Source organism: Neolamprologus brichardi, chromosome 20 (assembly GCF_056152115.1).
Source record: "Neolamprologus brichardi isolate AB-2024 chromosome 20, ASM5615211v1, whole genome shotgun sequence".
Taxonomy (NCBI): domain Eukaryota; kingdom Metazoa; phylum Chordata; class Actinopteri; order Cichliformes; family Cichlidae; genus Neolamprologus; species Neolamprologus brichardi.
This window is the reverse complement of record NC_142123.1, coordinates 22,482,418-22,503,994: the sequence shown is the minus strand read 5'-3', so window position 1 is coordinate 22,503,994 and position 21,577 is coordinate 22,482,418. Positions and strand designations below refer to the sequence as shown.

Genomic DNA, 21,577 nt, shown 5'->3' with positions numbered 1-21,577 from the left:
CATCAGATGGTAGAAAGTATTAATTTTCTCCACAAAATAAGCCTCTTTCTTTAAGAACAGCCAACACCTTCATATGCTTACGGCCATCCACACACTCATGAGTTAGAAAAGCTTAAGATCTAAAACACTGCTGCTCAAAGTCTGTCTCTCTGTGGCTTCCCTTCACCCATAAGATTGTCTAGACTCTAAAGAATAATCTCCCCATCTCTGGGCCCCCAAAACAGACTTCCATGTGGGGACTGCTATTCTGTCCATCACAACTGCATCCAGCAGCATTAGATTACACCACATCTAGTAAATCAACACAGTTCTCTTTAAATTTGATCCAGTTTAGCTAGTCTGTCAGATACTGTTATATAATACTGCCTGTTACTAATCAGAAATAATAACATCCATCACTTTTAGTGGGAGACAGAAAATGTGGAGGTAAAGCACACAGAGACCACTTTTGAGCTCATACTGAGGAGAAACAGAATCAGAGCTCAAATAAAAATAGTTCTTCAGACAGAGTATTTCAAAGTTTTTCTTTGGACATTAGCTGATTTTTCACTTTTTTCAGTTTTCGCTTTTGTTTTGTACCTGAATATTTTCAGAGGAATGTTTTGTAGTTGTTAAACCATTTAACAGTGACCTGTGAATCATTAAAGCACAGAAAACTCAACTGGAATGAACCAGTGTTGTGTCTACAAATAACAGAAAACCTAGCAAACAGGGAAAAAAGTTTCTTCACTTTGTTACTAACAATCTGCTACAAAAACACATCATTTGTTGCAATTTTTCTCTCACCAAATCTGTAAAAAATGCCACTGGCATAAAATTTCCAAAGATTTCCAAACACATTTATAGCTGATGATATCTGAAAATTTCCTTAAGAATTAGGAAAAAACACAAATATACACCAAAGCTCAAATGTCCTGTGAAGCAGAAGCTGAAGAGCTAGTCTCTAAGTAAAACAGTGCAGTGTTTGCTAACGTGAATCGTCCAGCATCAACTCAGACAAACATGAAAGTGTGCCAGTATGCCACGACGATGTTTCCATCCACCTCACAAAGATGCACTGAAATCTTCAACACAGTCACGTTCCTTTGGCCAAAAATGTGTGTCCATTAAACATAGTGAGTAACGAAGGCTTCGGGAAAATGGTCATTACACTGGACAAAAGATATATTGTCCCTCCAGGCAGTTGTTTTTCCAAAGTGGAAAAACCTGCATGGTACACAAAATGTTGCAGAACTAGTCCTGAAGACTACTTAAAGGAATGACAGAGAGTTCAGTTAGAATTATACTAACCCTGTTTTTGTCTTATATACTAAATTTCCACATTTGCTCATTTCTGTAAATCACTCCACTCATTTTCCTAACAAAATATAAGGAAATGAGGGGTGGCTTGAGACTTTTCACAGCACTGCTACGCACATTTTTTAAATATTCTTAATAGTATATGTGTACTTGAAATGTCTATATTCAAAGGACATATTTTTTTATACTGTGGTTAATCATTTCCTGCTGTAAGATTAGTTTTAATTTATAACCATCTGGACAAAACCTGCAAAATGAAATAAAAACAGGTGAATTAGGTCTATGTATACAATTATGGTATAAACTACTAACTATGGAAGTGTGCCAAAGCTTCTGTACTGGATCGGATTAAAATCTATGAATGTACCTATATGAAAGAAAATTCAGTAGTATAATTATAATTTATCAGTATCATGCATTAATCTGGGAATCTGATATGACAACGGGTTTCCCAAACTTCTCTGTAGATCAGGTGCGATAAAAACAAGCTACTATATGCAGCTTATGATCTGTTTCAGGAAATTGAGTTAGGCCTTCCTCATTTACTTGAGCTCTAAATGTGGGGCCCTCTGGTGCTTCTGAAAAGTAATGACCTTCTTATTACAGAAAGTAGGCACAGGGAGATGTCCTTTAACTGAACAATACCCCAAGGACAGAACACAAGCTGAGACCCATCTCTTACATAATACACAGGCCACTGTTGTGTTGTTCTAGCCTTTGTGTGTCAACTGAATATCCTGCCCCTACCTCCAGCGTACTTTCACCCATCTCCCCTTTGTGCTCTTTTATTAATTTTTGCTTCTCTCGGCTCTATTTTTATTCTGTCTTTCTTCTTCAGTGTGACTCTGCCCTAAAGCTGGGGCCCAGCTTCGGCCCAGCTCAACTGGAATGGGAACGAAAGCTGACTCACATATTCATTAACTCACATGGCTGCACTCTCGTCCACAAATAAAACACTTCTGTGGATGTACGCGCACACACGCACGTGCGCGCACATATGCCAAAACTGGACATGCTTGTATATGATGCACCTACACGCTTAAGCGTACATATGAGAAATAATTTCTGGAGCTTCACACTAAAGTACGCAGCTGCGTATAATCTCAAGAAACAAGAATAATGCATAGTCATTGCTGTAAAGGGACAGTGAAGTCAGGCAGCCCAAGAGACATTAACATGCCGTCACTAGACACAGTCACAGTCACCCCAAGCACTGACAGCAGATAACTGCAATCCCTGCTATAAAAAGACCAGCTGACACAGTCAGCCAGTGCCTATACATAACATACAGACCCTACAGCACTTCACAGCAGCCCGGTCTAATGGCATTTCATGATCTAACAGACAGAAATATTATTTTGGTGTAAGGAATGCATTTTAAAGAAACACAGCACCACTTTGCCATGCTGTGACCTTTTCCAGCGTGCACGCAATTGCCGTGACGCATTAGTACTTATTGTAACAAGAGCCAGGCGGCCTGAGAGAAAGTATTCACCCAGGAAGAAAGTGCAATTTGTTCTCAGATTTTAAAACACTGTCTAAAACTGAATTCCCCACCATATGATGTCTTGGAGAGCACTATCTTCCATTGTGTACTGCCATCTAGGGGCCTTCTTCTGACAACGTTTTAGCAAAACTGAATGCCAATATGCTCATGATGACTTTAGTATTTTCAGAATTGAATCATGAAGCAAAAGTCAGAAAATTCAAACTTCTGATGAAATTTTGAAAAATATATAAATGAAGTATTAATTTGCATATATCAGTTTTAATTTGTATCATATTTCTATATCCAGCATGTTTTTTGGTAAATTATTGCCTAAAAATGTATTGTGAAATTTATTCACACTTGTATGTATGATGGCTGTGATTCTGCTGGTATCAACATTTTACAGAGAACAAAAAGATTGTGAGGTACTTATTTTTTATTGTAAAAAATCATTAGTGTGCTCTGTTACAGTGAAGTGATGCTACAACACAATTCTATAAAAACCCAGAGAAAGAGAAAATGATCCATTGTCGTGTTTCTGAAAGATAAATCATCTCCACATTTAATTTCACGTCACATGATGCTGAACAAGCACAGTGTGTGCAAATGTGTGGTTTTGTAGCCTGATTTGAATCTCAGGCTACAAAGCCGGTAATGTGTTTACCTCACATTACCGGCTCTTTCTTAACAGAAATCTTTGCTTTCTTGTGACATGCTGGCCTGGCTTTCAAGTTCCCCACGGTTCCTGTACATTCAGTTTTTACTTTAGTCTTTTTGCATGGCATTTTTTCCTCTTCACCATCTTCATCCTTCCCTGGTTGCTTTAGATGTGCCGTCTCTTTGAGGCTTTGGAACTTCTTGAGGTCTGAACAAAACAAAACCTGAAGCAAGAGAGACACTCTGTGGTTACAGTGGACCTGCTATAAGAGACAGACAGTTTGCAGAAATTGACACTCACAGACTGCGCCCAGCCAGCGTAGGGTCCCCACAGCTTTCGAAAAAAATCTCCTGTGCAGAAATATTAGATTGAACATTTTATTACCAGTGTTTAAAACCAGGGCTTGAACCATACCATTAAACAGGTACTGACCAATATCTCTGTTTAGTTTCTCTGTGATACTCTTCTGTCCATTGTTGGCAGCGTATTTATAGTCACGTTTAGCAATCTGCCACACATGTGTGTCAACAGGTACAGCCTCTGGCTTATCCAGGGACATCAGACATACACAGTCTGCCACCTAAAATATGACACAAAGCCTTGATTGTATGTTAGCAGTTAACATCACATTTTTTTTTGCCTTTTCACCCCCCAAAAATATCTGCTGTACCTTTGTACCGACGCCAGGAAGAGTACGAAGAGCATCACGAGCCTCTAGATATGGGCTGCTGCGTAAACCTTCAAGCCACTGGGGCCCATGGTTGTCCAGAATCTGCTTTGCACTCTGCTGGATAAACCGAGCCCTGTATCCAAAACCAAGATCCCTAAGACGTGCCTCTATGCTGCTGTCTGATAAGAACAGTAAATGAAACAACATACAACATAGTTGTGGTCAGACGTTTTCACAAACTCATCATGAGCATGAATATCGTGGTAATTTGGGGCTTTTAAAGATTTCTTTGAACTGTTCTTTTTACAGATGTGGAAACACTTTATCAGGATCTGGAAGAATACCCAAACTGTCACCCTCGGATGAAAAGAAATTGGCTAGGACATTCAGAAATTTGCAGCAGCTCACATGGACAAACCAACTGCTATCTGCAGGAAAGGTTTTATAGTCAGTTGAGCTTTTTGGCCACAATGACAGTAGCTTTGTTTGAACGAGTAAAGGTGAGATTTTCATACCTAAAAACACTGTACCAGCTGTCAAGCGTGGTGGTGGCAGCATGATGCTCTGGGTCTGTTTTGCAGCAAATGATAGTGGTACATTGCACAAAGTGGATAGACTAATATGGAGGAGGACTACCTCCAAATTCTTCAACTTCATCTCAAATCAGCAGCTGAAACTTGACCACAGTTAAATTCAAACTTGTCCAGCTGATTCTTGTTTTTAAAGTCATTAAAGATGTACACTGGGTGCTGGTTTAGTGAGCAGGTGACCATAAGTCATATGGCCAGAGGTCAGCAGCCCGACCTGAGGCCCTTTGCGTTAGGTCTTCCTGTCTCTCTCCACTTTCCTATCTGTTTCTACTATCATTAAAGGCAAATGCCAACAAAATTAATATAAAAAAAGATTAATCAGTTAATGCTAATAAAAAACTAGTGGGATGAATATCTTCAGACTCTCAGTATTGTCTTCATCTGACAGTAAAGGTTTTGATAAGATTACAAACATAGATTTAAGTTCTGTGGCAAAATTTTCAAGCACCTGCAAGCGCAGACAGGGAAGGAAAGTCGTGGTATGAGGTCTGATCAAGCTGGCACAGGGGTGAGCCCAGAGCCTGACACAGTCTGTCCACCATGCCCTGAATCCGAGAGATGTGGTTGTTGGAAGTGCAAATAAAGGAAAACAGGCATTCTGTGGGGTCCTGGCGCAGCATTCGCACACCTGCAGGAAAACCCCCCACAAAAAAGTATTTATGAAATTTGATAAAACATAGCATTTGAGTAACACCTTACTGTGTAATAAGTGATATGTAGTAGCAAGGCTGTGCAAACACAAACTCACACACTGACCTTTGAAGACCTCTGCAATGTGTTTGAAGTGACAATCTGCTGCTCCCCACTCCTTGTGCAGGTCCCCCATCCTCACATCCAGCTGGAAGTAATCTCTCAGCATCTCTTCGTCCAGCTCTCTATTCTGTACTGAAGAAACAGCCAAAGGCTCATGTTCTTCCTTCTCTGGAGCACATTTGAATCTCTTCTCTGCTGTATTTTTGTCCAAGACAGAAACACCAACTCTTCTCTTCCTGTCACTTCCCTCCTTCTGCTTGTCCTGGTTGTTGTACACGTGGTACCAAAGAGTTTCATCTGTTTGGGTCAGAGTCCAAACACGCCCTCCCATCACACCGGTCCAGTGTCCTTCTGTTGTTTCCCTCCATCTGCGGGAATGAGATGTGAGTTAATTCAAAGACTCTAAACCGCTTCAACTTGCATTTGATGTTTAAAGGCTGGACGTGATTTTGACCATCTTACCGGAAGGATTGTCCACACGCAAGAGTGAGATCGAGACGCAATTCGGACTTTGAACAAGACATAGACCTCCACATTTTTGATCCAGATGACAGCACCGCATGTTTGGCCATAATTCTGCTGTTTACAGTTTCTGTTTAGTGATTAATAACAAACTTTACAGTAAAGTCTTTTTAAACGCATAGTAGTGTAATCCAGCGTGTATGGTAGGTTACAATAATAAATACAGAAGTATTTTCCAGGAAGCTACGCGGCATTCCAGTAAATAACTTTCGCGGAGATGTTTTGGCATAGATTATGATGGACGACAAAAACCTTACACTGAGTCGGAAAGGCGCAATTATTTTATATGAAAAGTTGTGAAAAGTATACATTTTCCGTAATAATTGTTTAAAATATTATCTAGTATAGATAACAAGTAATGATCCTCAAAAATTCATATTGTCAGGAATTACTAAAATCTGATGCAACATCACCCAGATTCCGGTAACCCGTCCCTCACTGGTGTCAACACAAATCCTGATTGGTTCTTACGATCGTAGTAGGCGGTAATCTTAGTAAATCTCCTTCACGATTGGTCAGTGAGATCCAAACCCGCAGCGTTCTATTGGCTAATATTCTTTGTACTTCACGTTTTTTTGTCTTTCCAGAGGAAGTGGTCTCTGGTCTCTCTTTAGGAAGCAAAGTCGTGTGTGGCGGTGGTGTGTCTGTGCTGTTCCGATTTTAACCGGTGAATTCGGCGGGATAATGGCAGATACGTTGACACTTTTCACGTCTATTGGACTCAGCGAGCAGAAAGCGAAAGAAACGCTGAAGAATGACTCGCTGAGTTCTTCCCTGAAGGAGGCAATTACTCAGGTTGGTCCTAACGCTTATGGGGTAACTCAACTACCTGAATGCACAGCTGTGAGAACGACTGACACTTGACTGTATAGCTCAGCTGTATACAAACTTCTCATTTATTTATGCTACGCTAGTTATAGTTTTAGATAGACCTACCCTGACCTTCTTGTAACTTTTGTGTACATTACGCCATAGTTACAGTTTTACTTTCATATTTCTTTAGTTGGTAGTAAACCATCCATTATTTTATCTTTATTAGGCTCCCAGGGTCAAGATAAGGAAAGTAGTGATTATTAGCAATTTCCTTATTTGTCTTTAACAAATTCTTAATAATTCTTAAATTTCCTCTCTGTTTTCAATAGGCCCAACGTGTCCATGGGGCCTCAGGAGTGGACAAAGCCATGGGTACATTGCTGTACAGTATGGCATCTCGCCTTAAAGACACCAAACGCCTGGCATTTCTTTCAGAAAGTATAGCTCAGCGTAAGATCTGCACAGAACTACAGCTTGCAGGTAAATTATCAAAGTTTTGGAAGTCAAGCAAAAGTGAAAGGGAATGTCTACAAGATACTAGTGAGACCTGCTGTTTGGAAGTTATGGTACTCACAAAGATAACAAGAGGTCGAGCTGGGGGTGGTAAACTTCAAGATGATGTGATAAGTATATCAGAAGAGCAGGTCAGGTTGAGTGTGCAGTGAGCAGAGGAGCTGCCAGGAACAGAGAAGATCCATAGATGTAGTGAAGGAGGACATCCAGAGGGTTGGTGTGATATAAGAGGATGCTAAGGATCGGGTGAGATGGAAGTAGATGATCTGTTGTGGTGACCCCTAAAGAGAGCGACTGAAAGGAGGTCTGTTGTGGACCTAGTTTTAACCAGCAAAGTTTTCCAAAAATATTTTAAACATAATTTGTGCTCTAATTATATTAGGATCTGAGTCAAATTACTGCAAATTGTTTCACAAATTCTTTTTAAACACAATATTTGTGAAATAAATATAAAGTGCTCAGGAAAAAATACTCTGAAAGCAACAAGGAATATTAATGTCGATGATGGGCCAAATCAAAGAACTAAAAAACCTGATTAAAGAGAAAGACAAGACAATCCAGTTTTTGGAAAGGAAGGTGGACGATCTAGAACAGTAGGCTCGACTTGAGGAAGTGATTATTACGGGTCTGGAAACTAAACACAGGAGTTATGCGAGAGTCACCGAGTCTGGGACCGGTGCAAAAAGAGGAGAAGATGAGCCCCCGACGGAGGAGCTACAGTCGTTGGAGCAGCAGGTTGTGGAATTCTTTTTGAATAAAAAACTTCCCCTGCATAGTAATAATATATCTGCATGCTATACCCTTCCTAGAAGGCACACTAATGCTCCTCCAGCAATTGTAGTGAGATTTGTAAACCGTAAACACAAAGTTGACTTGCTGAGGCGGTCCAGCCTTTTGAGAGGAAGCGGATTATATTTGAATGAACATCTTACAAAAAGAAATGCAGATATTGCTAGAGAAGCTCGCATATTACGGAAGGAGACAAAGATTCAAGCAACCTGGACCAGGAACTGTAAAGTGATGATTAAACACCAGAAGAAGCCAAGGTTATAACGATTAAGGATCTTGAGGAATTGGACATTTATACGAGATAACATTACCAAGATAAGCAGATGGTTATGACCAATCATGGCTATGAGCTTAAAAACAATTAGTTCATCCTTTACAAGAACAGATGCTACTTTGGGTGGAAAAGGATAAAAGGAAGTTGTAAATTGGACATGGAAGAAGATAAGATCAATGGACTTTAAAATATGTCGATAAATAAATGTGCGATTGTTAAGGATCCCTTTCTTTTTTGAGGTCAATAGATATTCTTAGAATAATTATGCACAATGCTCAACAACTCAGATCATAAACCATATGATTTTGAAGCAGGTATTGACCCTGAAAGGAATGTGCTTAATACAATTAATGTCACATGTGAAGATTATACAGAGGAGCAATTCAGGTATAAGGTTGAAATAGCTAGTACATTTTCATTAATTCATATTAATTGCAGAAGTCTTTATAGAAGTTTTGCTTCAATTAAAGATTTTCTGTATAGTTTGAGAGGCAAGTTCCAAATAATTGCTCTGTCTGAAACATGGTTAGATGAGAAGAGGGGTTGTCATTTTTGTATCGAAGGGTACGATTTATACTTTGTAAATAGAACTAAGAAGAAGGCAGGAGGGGTGGCACTTTTTGTTAATTGTGATTTGAAATGTAAAAAAGTTGAATATATGTCTGTGGCTATAGACGATTTAATGGAGTCTGTGACAGTGGAATTGGACAAATTGGAAAGAATAAGTAATATAATTGTAACGTGTATATATAGGAAACTGGGGTCACAGATTGAGTTATTTACAGAGGTAGTAGAAGACTTATTGAGTAAGGCTAAGGGAAATAAGACTTTATGTTTGTGTGGTGATTACAATATTGATCTTTGTAAAGAGGCAAAGGATAAGGCTGCGTCAGATTTTTTTGAATTATTATTTGGAAAAGGATTTTATCCTTTAATTATAAAGCCGAGTAGAATAACAGATAAATCAGAAACACTAATTGATCATATTTTCATTAATAGCTTGGAGAGTAATATTATGAGTGGCCTCATCATAAATCTTTAATAAATGATATAAGTGATCATTTACCAGTCTTTCTTACTTTTGATTTAAATATGAAAAGAAAGGAAGAAGTTGGTTTCATGAGTCATAGAAGGTTAAGAAATAACAAGGCAATTAACAAGTTTAGACAAGATCTCATGGAAGTGGACTGGAAGGAGGTTTATGTTAATGAGGTCAACGTTGCATATGGAGCATTTTTAAATACTTACTTGGCCTTGTATGATAAACATTGTCCATTGGTATCATTTAAGTATAAGAAAAATAATAAGAACTTGAAACCTTGGATAACTAAGGGTCTTGCAAATGCGTGTAAAAAGAAAAATAATTTATATAGGGATTATATAACACAGAGAACTAAGAATGCGGAAATGAAATATAAGGTTTATAAAAGCTAGCTAGGACTACATAAAGATTAATGAGTCCAACGGTTAGGGGTATACGACTGTGGAACGCTCTTCATTATAATTTTAAAAATTGCATAAATTTACATTGTTTTAAAAAGTGTTACATGTCTAAAACGATAACTCAATATGAAGAATGTGAATGAAATTGGAGTTAATTGAAAAAGGATCCATTATTTTTTTGCCTCATTTATTTTATTTACTTATCTTTTCTCCTTGTTACTATGTGGAGTGGTATATTCTGATTCTAAATTTTTTGTTTGGTTTGAGTTAGGACCGGAGATAAATGTATAATGTAATAATGTAATAAGTGAGCTTTCCTTACTATAACATGTCAAAATGTCTGTTGTGAAGAAGGCTCAATGAAGTGTCTAAAGAAGCGCACCCTTATAGACTATATGGACAAAAGTAGGCCATGCCTCTTAATCTTTGAATTCAGGTATTTTGAGTCCCATTACCACTGGTGTACAAAATCAAGCACCTAGCTATTCAGTCTGACTCCACAAACATTTGTAAAAGAATGGGTCGTTTTAAAGAGTTCACTGAATTCAAGCATGGTACTGTAAAGAGATGTCACTGTCGGCATTTTATCTCACAACAACTTAGGTTTTCACATTTCGTCCTTCCTAGATGTTCCCTGATCATCTGAAGGAGGTATTATTGTAAAGTGAAAGTGTTTAGGAACCACAGCAACACAGCCATGGAGTGGCAGGCCACGCAGAGATACAGAGTGAGGTAGCAGGTACTAAGGTGCATAGAGCTTTAAACATCATTAACATCAGTGCAAAATAAACTGCACCAGGGCCCTTCCTTCCATGGTTTTTCATGGCCAAACAGCTCCTGCAGGTTTATGTGTGTGTGTGTAGATGGACCAGTAATTCTGATAAGTAGGTTCCTACACACAACTGTGGAATGAATTCATTTTTCTTGTGGGGCAGCCTAGTGTTGCTTCCAGTGATAGCATGGAGATCCGTAATTAGAAAATAATGACATCCCACAGCTCAGTTACATCATCATTATATCCTTATTGCTTCTCGTCTTTGTGATGCGTTCATGGTGCACATGTAAAGTTGCAGTTGCAGTATTTTAATATCTAGAAAGCAACCGAGGAGGAGCAAGCATAAACATCATAACGTTTTTGTTTGTTTGTCTGTTTTTAAGTGGGATGTCATTTGAAATGTAACTCTTCAAGCTGCTCAAATATCAGCAAACACACAAACATTGTGATTTCGCCTATTTAAATTATTATTTTAAGGTGATGAATAGATTTGGTTCACTCACCAAATTTTATGTTTTGTAGTAGTTTTATAGTATCTAGTATTTTTAAATCAGCAATATATCCTATGAAACTTGAGAAAAAATTTAGCAGAAGTAGTGAATGCCAGATTAACAGCACAGGTCAGCTGATCATAGTGTCACAAAACAAGTTATGTGTTTGATTTCAAAGGCATTCTGCAAGCTGCACCGATACACTCAGTCCTAGGGTTCCTCGACTTGTCAGATACTACTCGTGTGTGTGTGTGCGTGTGTGTGTGTGTGTGTGTGTGTGTATATGAAACTGAGATTACATAAACCACTTTCTGAATATTTTTTTTGTAGCTGCTTTGGACTTTGTGAAGGGTCATCCGCAAGACCCCATCAACCAGAAGGAGTTTGACGAAGCATGTGGAGTGGGTGTAGTCATAACACCTGAGCAGATTGAGGAAGCAGTGAGTCTTCTAGCCAAAAGTGTGTCTTTTTACATGCTGTACTGGGTGTGGTATGCACTGTAACTGTGTGATGTACTGTAGGTAGAAGCTGTGATTAAAAAGCACAAGGATCAACTGCTAAAGGAGAGGTACCACTTCAACATGGGACTGCTAATGGGTATGAGCTCACACCCTTTGGTTAAATATTATTGCAGCTGCTGAAGCAAAACACCCAAAAATAATTTCTTACTGAGCCTCTGTGTCTGGTGCAGGTGAAGCACGCACTGCTCTAAAATGGGCTGATGGCAAGGTGATCAAGAATGAGGTGGACATGCAGGTATGTCTGGGAAAAGATCCTTCTGTTATTGCAGTGTCATTGTGGTTAAGTGTTTGCAGTTAAGGTCGCTGGGATTCTTTCAAATAATAAAGCTCTGGCTTTCATCTTAAAGGTTCTGCACCTCTTAGGACCTAAAACAGAGGCTGACCTGGAAAAGAAGCCCAAGGTAAAAGTGGTGTATCTTATTAAAAAGTTAAACATTTCTGAAGCCATTTTTATACAAATTCTTTGCTGTCTTGGGGTAAAACATTGTCCAGCAGATAGTTAATCTACACACACACACACACACACACACACACACACACACACACACACAAAGCTAATCAACTAAATGATTTGTAGTGTGTTTAAGCTTCAGAATGAGTTAATTTTGTAAGTTCTGTTTAGAGCTGAGGTCGAAATGCATAGCATGTATTTATTTGGTCTGTAATTAATATATAATCATCTTTCAGGCACAGAAAGCTAAAGTCACAGAGAACGACGTGAAGGTGAAGAAAGAGGAGGTGGCGGTGAACGGTAAGCAGCAGACAAAGTCAAAAACAGACAGGGGTGCTTTTGTCTTGAAGTGCTTTTTAAAACTGTTTATTGATTGTTTAGGTGATGCAGTCTCTGGGGAGGGCAAGTCACTAATGGAGCAGCTCAGAGGAGAGGCACTGAAGTTCCATAAACCAGGTGAGGACAATTAGAAATGAAATGATCTTGTTGCACCTCAAAAAGGTTTCCTTAATCTGTTCACACTGCAGCCCTCAATGTTTCTTTAAAAAATTAACCAACAAAGCTGTGTATGAGAATGCTTATTCGTGTATCGATGTGCTCGGACATTAGACAGACTTTCCCTTGCTGGTTTCCTGGTTTAAAAAGTCCGATTGAGCCCATGTAAGAATGGAGCACTCCTCACCACCAGCTTTTCTAGCATTCATGTGAAAAGGGGGACTTTTGTCAATGTGTCTACTTGGTTATTGTGACTTTGAACTATGTTTATTTCTTTGTTCTTGACCGCGCAGGAGAAAATTATACAACTGAGGGCTACGTGGTCACACCGAATACAATGAACTTGCTTAAAAAGCACCTGGAGTTCACAGGTGGACAGGTATAATATTTTCACGACATGTATGAACTGTTACAAATCTTACATAGTTAAAAAAAACAAACAAACATTGATCCCATTTACCTGTCTCGGCATGTCTTTAGATACGTACCCGTTTTCCTCCTGAGCCCAACGGTATCCTTCACATTGGGCATGCCAAAGCTATCAACTTTAATTTTGGCTATGCAAAGGTAAGTTATTTTCTTCTTTCTTTTTCAACACCATATAAGCTTTTGAATGCTCTCTTATGCAGGTGTTTACTCTAAACATTGTGTTCCCCCGTAGGCAAATAATGGAATTTGCTTCCTGAGGTATGATGACACAAATCCTGAGAAGGAAGAGGAGAAATACTTCACTGCCATCAAGGATATGGTGGAGTGGCTGGGTAAGTTTTTTGTGCATAAATGTTTTGATGTTTTTGGGCACATTCTCTACATTCATGGAGCCATTGTCATATCACTGTTTTGCTCACACAGGCTACAAACCTTATGCCGTCACACACGCTTCTGACAATTTTCAGCAACTCTATGACCTTGCTGTGGATCTTATTCGCAGGTGAGTGCAGGATATGTGGAGATGTTGGTGCACGGATGGTGTTTGACTCATTTCTTTTCTCCGCCTTCAGGGGTCACGCGTATGTGTGCCATCAGAAAGGCGAGGAGCTGAAAGGCCATAACGTTGCTCAATCACCATGGAGAGATCGACCCATCGAAGAGTCGCTGGTGCTGTTTGAGAGGATGAAGAAGGGCCTGTTTGCTGAGGGAGAGGCCACCCTCAGGATGAAGATGGTCATGGAGGATGGAAAGATGGATCCTGTGGCATACCGAATAAAATACACACCGCATCATCGGACAGGAGATGAATGGTATAAATAAAAAAAAAACACAACATCTTTTCTCGCAACAATGTATACCTAGTGAACTTGCTTTATCTTTCTTTGCAGGTGCATCTACCCTACCTATGACTACACTCACTGTCTGTGTGACTCCATTGAAAATATTTCCCACTCACTGTGTACCAAAGAGTTTCAAGCCAGGTATACATGACTTTTTTCCCATCTTCATTAGGTTCATTTTAGCTTTTACTGGATTCTTACAGAATGACATTACTGTTTTTGTTATTGACCTTTTTGTGATTCTGTCAGGCGTTCATCATATTACTGGCTGTGTAATGCTCTGGATCTGTACTGCCCTGTGCAGTGGGAATATGGGCGGCTGAACCTCACCTACACTGTTGTGTCCAAGAGGAAAATCATCAAACTGGTCGAGACAGGCGTTGTCAGGTAAAGTAGGATTTCTTTTTGACATATTTTTTTCAAACTTAATTATTTACTTTGTAATGCAAATTAATAGAAGTGGCAAGGAAATATGCTGCTTTTAAGGGCTGCTGAGGCACTCCATCTCTTTGTAAAATAATGTAACAAGTTTATTTTTAGGTGTAGGCAGGAAAAGATAGACCAATGTGTATCAACTCTTAAGTGTTAATCAGAGTCTGGTAAACATACAATCATTCAGGATTAAAGGCCACCCTTTAATCCCCCTAGAGGGGATTGTAATCAAAGAACAGAGACCCTCACATGTCAAAGAAATTATATAAAACATATTTTACAGCAGTGTGGAAAAATAAAAAATAAATGTGAATTTGTAATAGATCATAATAAAAAGGCTAGAATTCAACCATTAGACTGTACATATATTCACATACTATGCTTAGGATTCAACAGTTTTATTTTTCTATTTATAATTTAAATTAAAATAACCTTATATCAGAAGCACAGAGCTGAATCTAAAACACAAGGTTAGCTATGTTAACATGGCAATAAAAACTGAACATACTGGTTATTAATCACTATGAAGGACTCGTTACCTGCCCAGGATTTGCCCAAATTCTTAGCCAGTAATAGCTGGGAGAGGCTTCAGCCTCACAGTCCTGAATTGGATAAGGAGATCCATAGATATAGCCAATTTTATTTATTTAACCTCCTAAGACCCGAACTCTTCCACAGCATGCATTTTTAATTTCTCTTTTTTTTTTTTTTTTTTTTTTTTTTTTTGCCTGTCCCGTTTGGCTCTTTTGCCATCAGAATTATTGTCTAAAGGCGAAGAAAGATGCCCAACGGATTTTCTTTACCAAATTGACCATCCCAGCTTTGCCGTAATGGTCCATTTGATTCACCTTTTATTCTTTATTTTATTTTCACTTGCTGAATACGGGACAGACTTGACTGGGGGAAAGAAAAGGGAGAAAGAAAGAGGGAAAGAAAAACAGTTGAGAAGAGGGACGGGGGAGAAGGGCAAAAAACAGAATAAGCAAAAAAAAAAAAAGAAAAAGAAAAAAAGAAAAAAAAAATACATGTATCGATCACCTGGATCACCTGTTGAGAAAGAAAAAAGAAAACAAGCAGAAGAAAATGAGAGTAATACAATAAACAACATCACAATGATATATGGGAATATGACAGTAAATACTAAATATTAAACATTATTGTGCAGCACGTAAGATCGACAGCACAGTGTGCATTGAGGTAGGAGCCAAAAAGGGTGTAGTTTGTGTGTGTGATCACCCGTGTGTACACCTGTGAGCATGGACGCGCTTGTTTTCTTAAAAGGTTCCCTCATGTAATGATCTGCTAGAGGGTGTGGGGGGGCCACTGCCCCGTCCTCCAGGGCATGAAGCAGGTATGGAGGAGATCAAAACTCCAGACATCCAGAGGCCCCCAGAACAGAAGAGACCAAGGAAGACCAACAGAGGGGCAGCCGTGCCACTGTCCCAGAAAGAGCTGAGGAGAGTCCCAGATGAGGGGTCACCCAGCAGCCACGGAGCAGAAGCCAGGGGGGGTTGCAGCGACGTGCCCGTGAGCTCCGCCGGCAGCCAGCTGTGCCTGAGTGACCGAGCCCCAGGCCGAGAGGCCGGGGGCACCCCACCTCCGAAGTGGCCCAAGCGAGCCCCAGGCTCCAGGCCCCGATAAGCAGCCGCCAAGGAGTGAGCCGGTGTGCACCCGGACGCCCACCCCCGGACACAAAGAACCACCAACGCACCGATGTCTGAGGGAGTCCGCCCCCGGCAGGGGAAGTGGTGGGGGGAGATAGGCCTCCAAACCTTGGAGGGCCTGAGCTGTCCTCAGAGAGGTGGCGTCTGATACCCAACCTGACATATGGACACAGACATACAGGCACACACAGATACAAACATCCATTCCCACCCTCATGCTCTCATATGCACTTACTCCACACTTAACCAATGTGGAGACAGACATAAAGAGACGCTGTACACACAATCACACTCCCCAAGCGTACTCTACAAACCGGGTCTAGGTACCCTTGCCCCTGGAGGGGGGAACTGCACCCAGACCCAGGTTGTGTTACCCTTTTTCCCTGCGGTGGGGAGAAGCAGACCGCCCCGACTCCGCAGCAGCAGGGAGGCCCCACATTCCGGACCCCAGTCGGACGGCCAACTCCTCCTCCTAGCCCCCCTGCTCCAGCAGACCGCAGAGAACGAGGGTGAGAGAAGACTCCTAACCTCCCTCCACCCGCTCATTGTAGTGTTGATGTATGTGTGTTCTAAGGTGCATTTAAAACCCAGGAGGGCATGGAGCCACCTGCCAGAGAGCAGCAGGTAAGCGCATAGTCCCTCCTGCTAGCCCTCAATGTCTACGTGTATTTAAAATTGAGAGGTGGGCAACGACGCCAGGGGTGAGGTGTACACCCTGATGGTAATTGAGATTCCGTGTAGCGTGCCCACCCCCAAGATCCTATATGTATGTGTAATGAGAGTGTGAGTAATGTGAATGTCTAAGTTGCGGGATAAAATTGAGGCAGAGGCAGCCAGAAGGGGACAGAGGGGGGGGTTACCCCCTCTGCACCCTGGTGACACACCAGCTCCCCCGCTGACCCCAGTAGGCACCCCCATACTCCGCGACCCGCCAGGGAAGGGGGGCCCAGGCCCATCCGAACCGGGGCCCAGCGCAGCGGCGCCGCCCGGCCCCACAGAGCCCGGGGCAGTCCACCCAACCCCACCACAGAGAAAACTGCACCCACCCCATCATCCACTCATCTTCCAGACTACATAAGACATTTTTAATTTCTCTTTGATATTTGGGCATATTGGGGCCCGATGAATGTAAAAACAAAGAATTACCAGATTTTTTTTTTTACCTTATTTTTTGTTTTTAAGAAAAATAAAAGCCACATATGAGGATATTCGTTTAAAATTTTGATAGAACAGTAGCAGTATAATGTCCTCATAAGTGGATATCAAGCCCTTGTAGAGCAAAATTGAGTATTTTGGTCTAAATAACCCAAAATGTGATGTCCACACATGTGGACGTCAGGTCCTAGGAGGTTAATTTAGTTATTTAAATCAGTGGCCTTATGTCATTAACATAAAATGTAGCTGAAAGTCTGTCTTTTAGATTTGAGAATAATAGCAACTTTGTGTTAAAAGTCAACACTGGCATATAACTACATATTAAATGTTGGACTTGTGTATCCCTACCTGGTAAAGTGTTTTATATTTCCAGTTTTTTGTTACCATTCAACTAAAGCCCTTTTACTTAATTGTCATAGAGATAAACTCTAAAGTCACTTCAGATTTCATTGTAAGAATAACATAAAAGGCTTTATGCACTATTTCTTTTTAATTAGATACTTTGAGATTAACTGAAAAAGCTGTAGAAATCAAAACTTTTAGAGAAAAGTTAGCTGTATGCTTTTGTTTTGTTTTTTTCCTCTAACATGTCACATGGTATGCTGTATTGCACAAAATGTTTAGACAAACTAAAGCAGACTTTGTGATTCAGCAGTGGTAGCAGTTTCGTAGCCTGGGGATGGCCTGTCCATCTGCACAGAGCTCTGTTTTCTATGGAGGCGATGCACAAAGTATGTGGTATAACCAGTCTGTGGGCTACTTGTGCTGTTGTTGGTCCATGGAGAAGTTATAACATACAAAGAGCTGAAGTGAAACTGAGCAGCAGCTGTCTCTGCTTTTCGTACTGATTTTTGATCTAGCTTTGTAAACTAATCAGCATTCGGCAGACACATCATTTGCGTCCAGTAATGTGCAGTGGGAATTTTGGAAGACTGCACAGGAGCAGGTCTGGTGTTGGTTGAAAACCCCTTTCTGCTTGCTGTCTGAACAGAAACATGTACGGAGACAAACACGTTTGCAGGACCATAATTTAGGCTTAAGAGTAAAAACCCTTACGTCAGAGCTTCCACCAGATATAGGCCACTCAAATTAAGAATTCAGCCCCACTGTATTCAGTTAGTATAATTCTAAAATCATTTAATTGTGTAGCACTCTAAATAGAAACATTTCTAAGGCTTGCAATGCAAAATAAAAATTTCCAGACATAGTTTTTCCCTGATATAACAGGACAAAATATTGGGACAAACCTGTACATGACATTTATCCAAAAGCAGCACATCCAACAAAAGCTGACTTCAGCAGCTCTCTGGATTCACCAGTGTTTTAAACTCCATATCTGAGTAGGACTTTAGTTTTCCCCAAGCATGTTAAAAGCTATTAAAACAAACTACTTAATTACTTCATTGTAGGGAATTGATGCAGCCTTTTGACCACAGTTATTGTTGTGATGTCTTCATTGTGCATAGCCTGTGTTAAGTAACTCTTAAATATTTGTTTCTAATTACAGAGACTGGGATGATCCCAGACTTTTCACTCTGACTGCACTGAGGAGAAGAGGGTTTCCCCCAGAAGCGATCAACAACTTCTGTGCACGAGTAGGCAAAATGAATGCAATGATGAACTTTTGGATGCCACAACAAGTCCCATCCATAAGTGCTGTGCTAACACTGTACACATCTCACAGGTGGGAGTCACAGTTTCCCAAACGACGACCGAGCCCCACTTACTGGAGGCGTCTGTGAGGGATGTGCTGAATGAAACAGCACCTCGAACCATGGCTGTGCTAGAACCACTCAAAGTCACCATAACGAACCTTCCTGACAACTTCAAGGTTTGTACATCGCTCATAAAACAAATCGCTTGACCTAGTATATTCTTTCACATTATATTTTAGGAGAAAATAATCCTTCTGTCTTCTCTTTCAGACAGATGTACGAGTCCCGGACTTCCCTGCCGACGAAGCTAAGGGCAGCCACACGGTTCCTTTCACGCGCACAGTCTTCATTGAACAAAGTGACTTCAGAGAGGTCAGAGAGAGGTCCAAATAAATGATTTTAAAAAGCAGCCATTCTTTGTGCTCTTATTGGTTTTTGAGATGGACAACAATTATGAGGTTATTCTCTTCTTTGGCAGGTCATGGAAAAGGGCTACAAGCGCCTGACTCCAGAACAACCTGTAGGCCTGAGGCATGCTGGGTATGTCATCTCTGTCCAGAAAATCATCAAGGTAAGACTCGGTTTCACCAAGTAGACAATATAAAATAAAATTAAAATGTGTTTTCCATGCTCTAATCCTGTAAAAACATAAACAGGCCCTTCAAACTTTTCTTCATGCAAAACATCACAATATATTTGTGAAGGTTTTACATATATCTGTCCAGTCAAACGACATTATAGTTTTATAAAAATATGATCTAGTTATATTAAACTAGAGGTTGTATTCTAGAATATTCAATTGAGGCAGTAAAATGTCATTATTACTTCATTATCTGGTTTATGACACACATGTTGCTCTGAACCATTTCTCAGGACACTCAGGGCAAAGTGGTGGAACTGGAGGTGACCTGCTGCAGTTCTGAGACCGCAGAGAAACCGAAGGCCTTTATCCACTGGGTCAGTGAGCCACTGGTGTGTGAAGTGCGCCTCTATGATAGACTGTAAGTCACAAACAATTACCCATCATTCACAAACATTTCACAAATAATATAACAACTAGAGAATTCACCTAACCAAGTATCTCTTTGTATCCGTAGCTTCTTGCACAAACATCCAGAAGATCCATCTGAAGTGCCTAATGGCTTCCTGAGTGACATCAACCCCGTGAGTATCTCTGAACTACAACAGAAGGCTTTTGAAGTGTCAGCAGTCACATCGATTTCTTAATTTGTTTCTTCATTTTTTTAAATTTAGAATTCCCTGCAAGTGATCAGTAGTGCCTTAGTGGACACCTCAGTCAAGGGAGCAAAGGTTTTTGATAAATTCCAGTTTGAAAGAGTCGGCTACTTCTCTGTGGACTCAGACAGCACTGCAGATAAGGTACAGAAAGATTTGTTTTTGTTTTTTTTTTAAATTTAAAACCAGGTTTGTACAAATTTATGGAAGCTTCTATTTCAATTAACTTTAGAAATTCTTTGTTAGTCTTGGTGTGGATTAAAAACATTTATGCAATATGAGCTGAAACCTTTTTTTCCTTCTTTCACTGCAGCTCATCTTCAACAGAACAGTTACCCTGAAAGAAGACCCTGGGAAGATCTGATTGATTTGAGATTAAGCCACTCTTCCTGCTTCAGAGATGCATGTTCAGATTTGCTTGCATTACATCAATGTGTAATATCAGCAAAGGCACAGACTGAGTCAGATGAGGTACTGGAATATTTTTTTCAGGGATTTATCACTCAGAAACGAAACAAAATTATATTCCTCAGCTATGATCTTATTCATCACAAAAGCGCTGCAGCATGACTTTGACCTAGCTCATTTGCTCAGTAATCATTAAGTCTTTTTTTTTTCTATACTTGCCACAATAATATTCACTTACAGTGTTTTCTCTTGTTTGTTGAATGGATGAAGCTTTCATCTTTGTTCAACAAGGGCTGTTTGTGTATATTATGTGAAGCTGGTGTTACACAAATGTGATGCTCTCAAATGCCACACGTGACTTTTTTTATATATATATATATAGAGGCTGCCAAAGCATCATGTTTTTTAAGACTAGGCAGATTGAACATGTGTCCTTTTGACTGGAGCAAAGAATAAATAATTCTACAAACTGCAGCGTCCATGTGTATTCATGCTGGTTCGGGATACTTAGTTTTGTGTGTGTGTGTGCGCGTCGGGGGTTCTATCAGTATTAATATTGAGTATTTTTCTTAGCTGGAATGCTTATTAAGAAGGAAGGAACATAACAATAACCATTGAGAAAAAATATAATACTGGACCACTATTGATACCTAATAAGCATGTTAGTAGTTCTTGCAGTGCAACCTGTGAGCCCATGGTGGACCTTCGAAACATTTTTATATTGCTTGTGAGCAACAGAGCAAGAATGAACTGCTATACAGTTGATGTCATCTTGTAACATGGCAGCAAAAACTCAAGACTAAGACAACAGTTGTCTTCAGTTTTTCTACACTAGCTGTTATAGCAGACAGTTTAATGTAAACACAATAACCTCAATAATGGCTAAGAAACTTCTTTTGGCTGTTCCCTTAAGTCATTGTTGATTTTGTCTTCACTCTCCATCCCCTGCCAAGCTGCACCTGTGATTCTGCGGCTGCTCGCTGATGAGCTGACAGATAAGATCTTTTCTTATCCTCTGCATCCTTACCCTATCACCTCTGCCTCCCACATGGCGCCAGCTTGCCCTGTTGAAACACTATTTTTTTTCAGTGTTTCAACTGAAAAAATAGAATGCCTTTGATCCAAAGTAGAATGCCTTTGATCCCTTGTGATGTCATCATCTTGCTGAGAGAAGAAATCCTTAAATAGGAGCTTTGCTCTGTTAAATTTT

General features: G+C 40.1%; 2 protein-coding genes across 2 annotated transcripts; one reads left to right on the top strand and one right to left on the bottom strand.

The window, feature by feature from the left end:
• Positions 1-3,214: 3,214 nt before the first annotated feature.
• ogg1 (8-oxoguanine DNA glycosylase) lies at positions 3,215-6,405 on the bottom strand. Its single transcript, XM_006796411.3, has 7 exons — positions 5,922-6,405; positions 5,463-5,827; positions 5,155-5,334; positions 4,117-4,295; positions 3,879-4,026; positions 3,747-3,796; positions 3,215-3,669 (listed from the first exon to the last, which is right to left on the bottom strand). The coding sequence occupies exons 1-7, from the start codon at positions 6,029-6,031 to the stop codon at positions 3,454-3,456; spliced, it is 1,248 nt and encodes a 415-aa protein (XP_006796474.2). The 5' UTR covers positions 6,032-6,405; the 3' UTR covers positions 3,215-3,453.
• On the top strand, positions 5,718-20,836 carry qars1 (glutaminyl-tRNA synthetase 1). Its single transcript, XM_006796412.3, has 24 exons — positions 5,718-5,842; positions 6,569-6,776; positions 7,124-7,274; positions 11,410-11,519; positions 11,601-11,676; positions 11,771-11,835; positions 11,948-12,001; positions 12,288-12,351; positions 12,433-12,507; positions 12,840-12,925; positions 13,027-13,113; positions 13,208-13,307; positions 13,399-13,477; positions 13,548-13,787; positions 13,866-13,958; positions 14,067-14,204; positions 18,576-18,663; positions 18,753-18,899; positions 18,994-19,095; positions 19,202-19,294; positions 19,597-19,724; positions 19,821-19,887; positions 19,978-20,103; positions 20,273-20,836. The coding sequence occupies exons 2-24, from the start codon at positions 6,666-6,668 to the stop codon at positions 20,321-20,323; spliced, it is 2,331 nt and encodes a 776-aa protein (XP_006796475.2). The 5' UTR covers positions 5,718-5,842; positions 6,569-6,665; the 3' UTR covers positions 20,324-20,836.
• Positions 20,837-21,577: the final 741 nt, after the last annotated feature.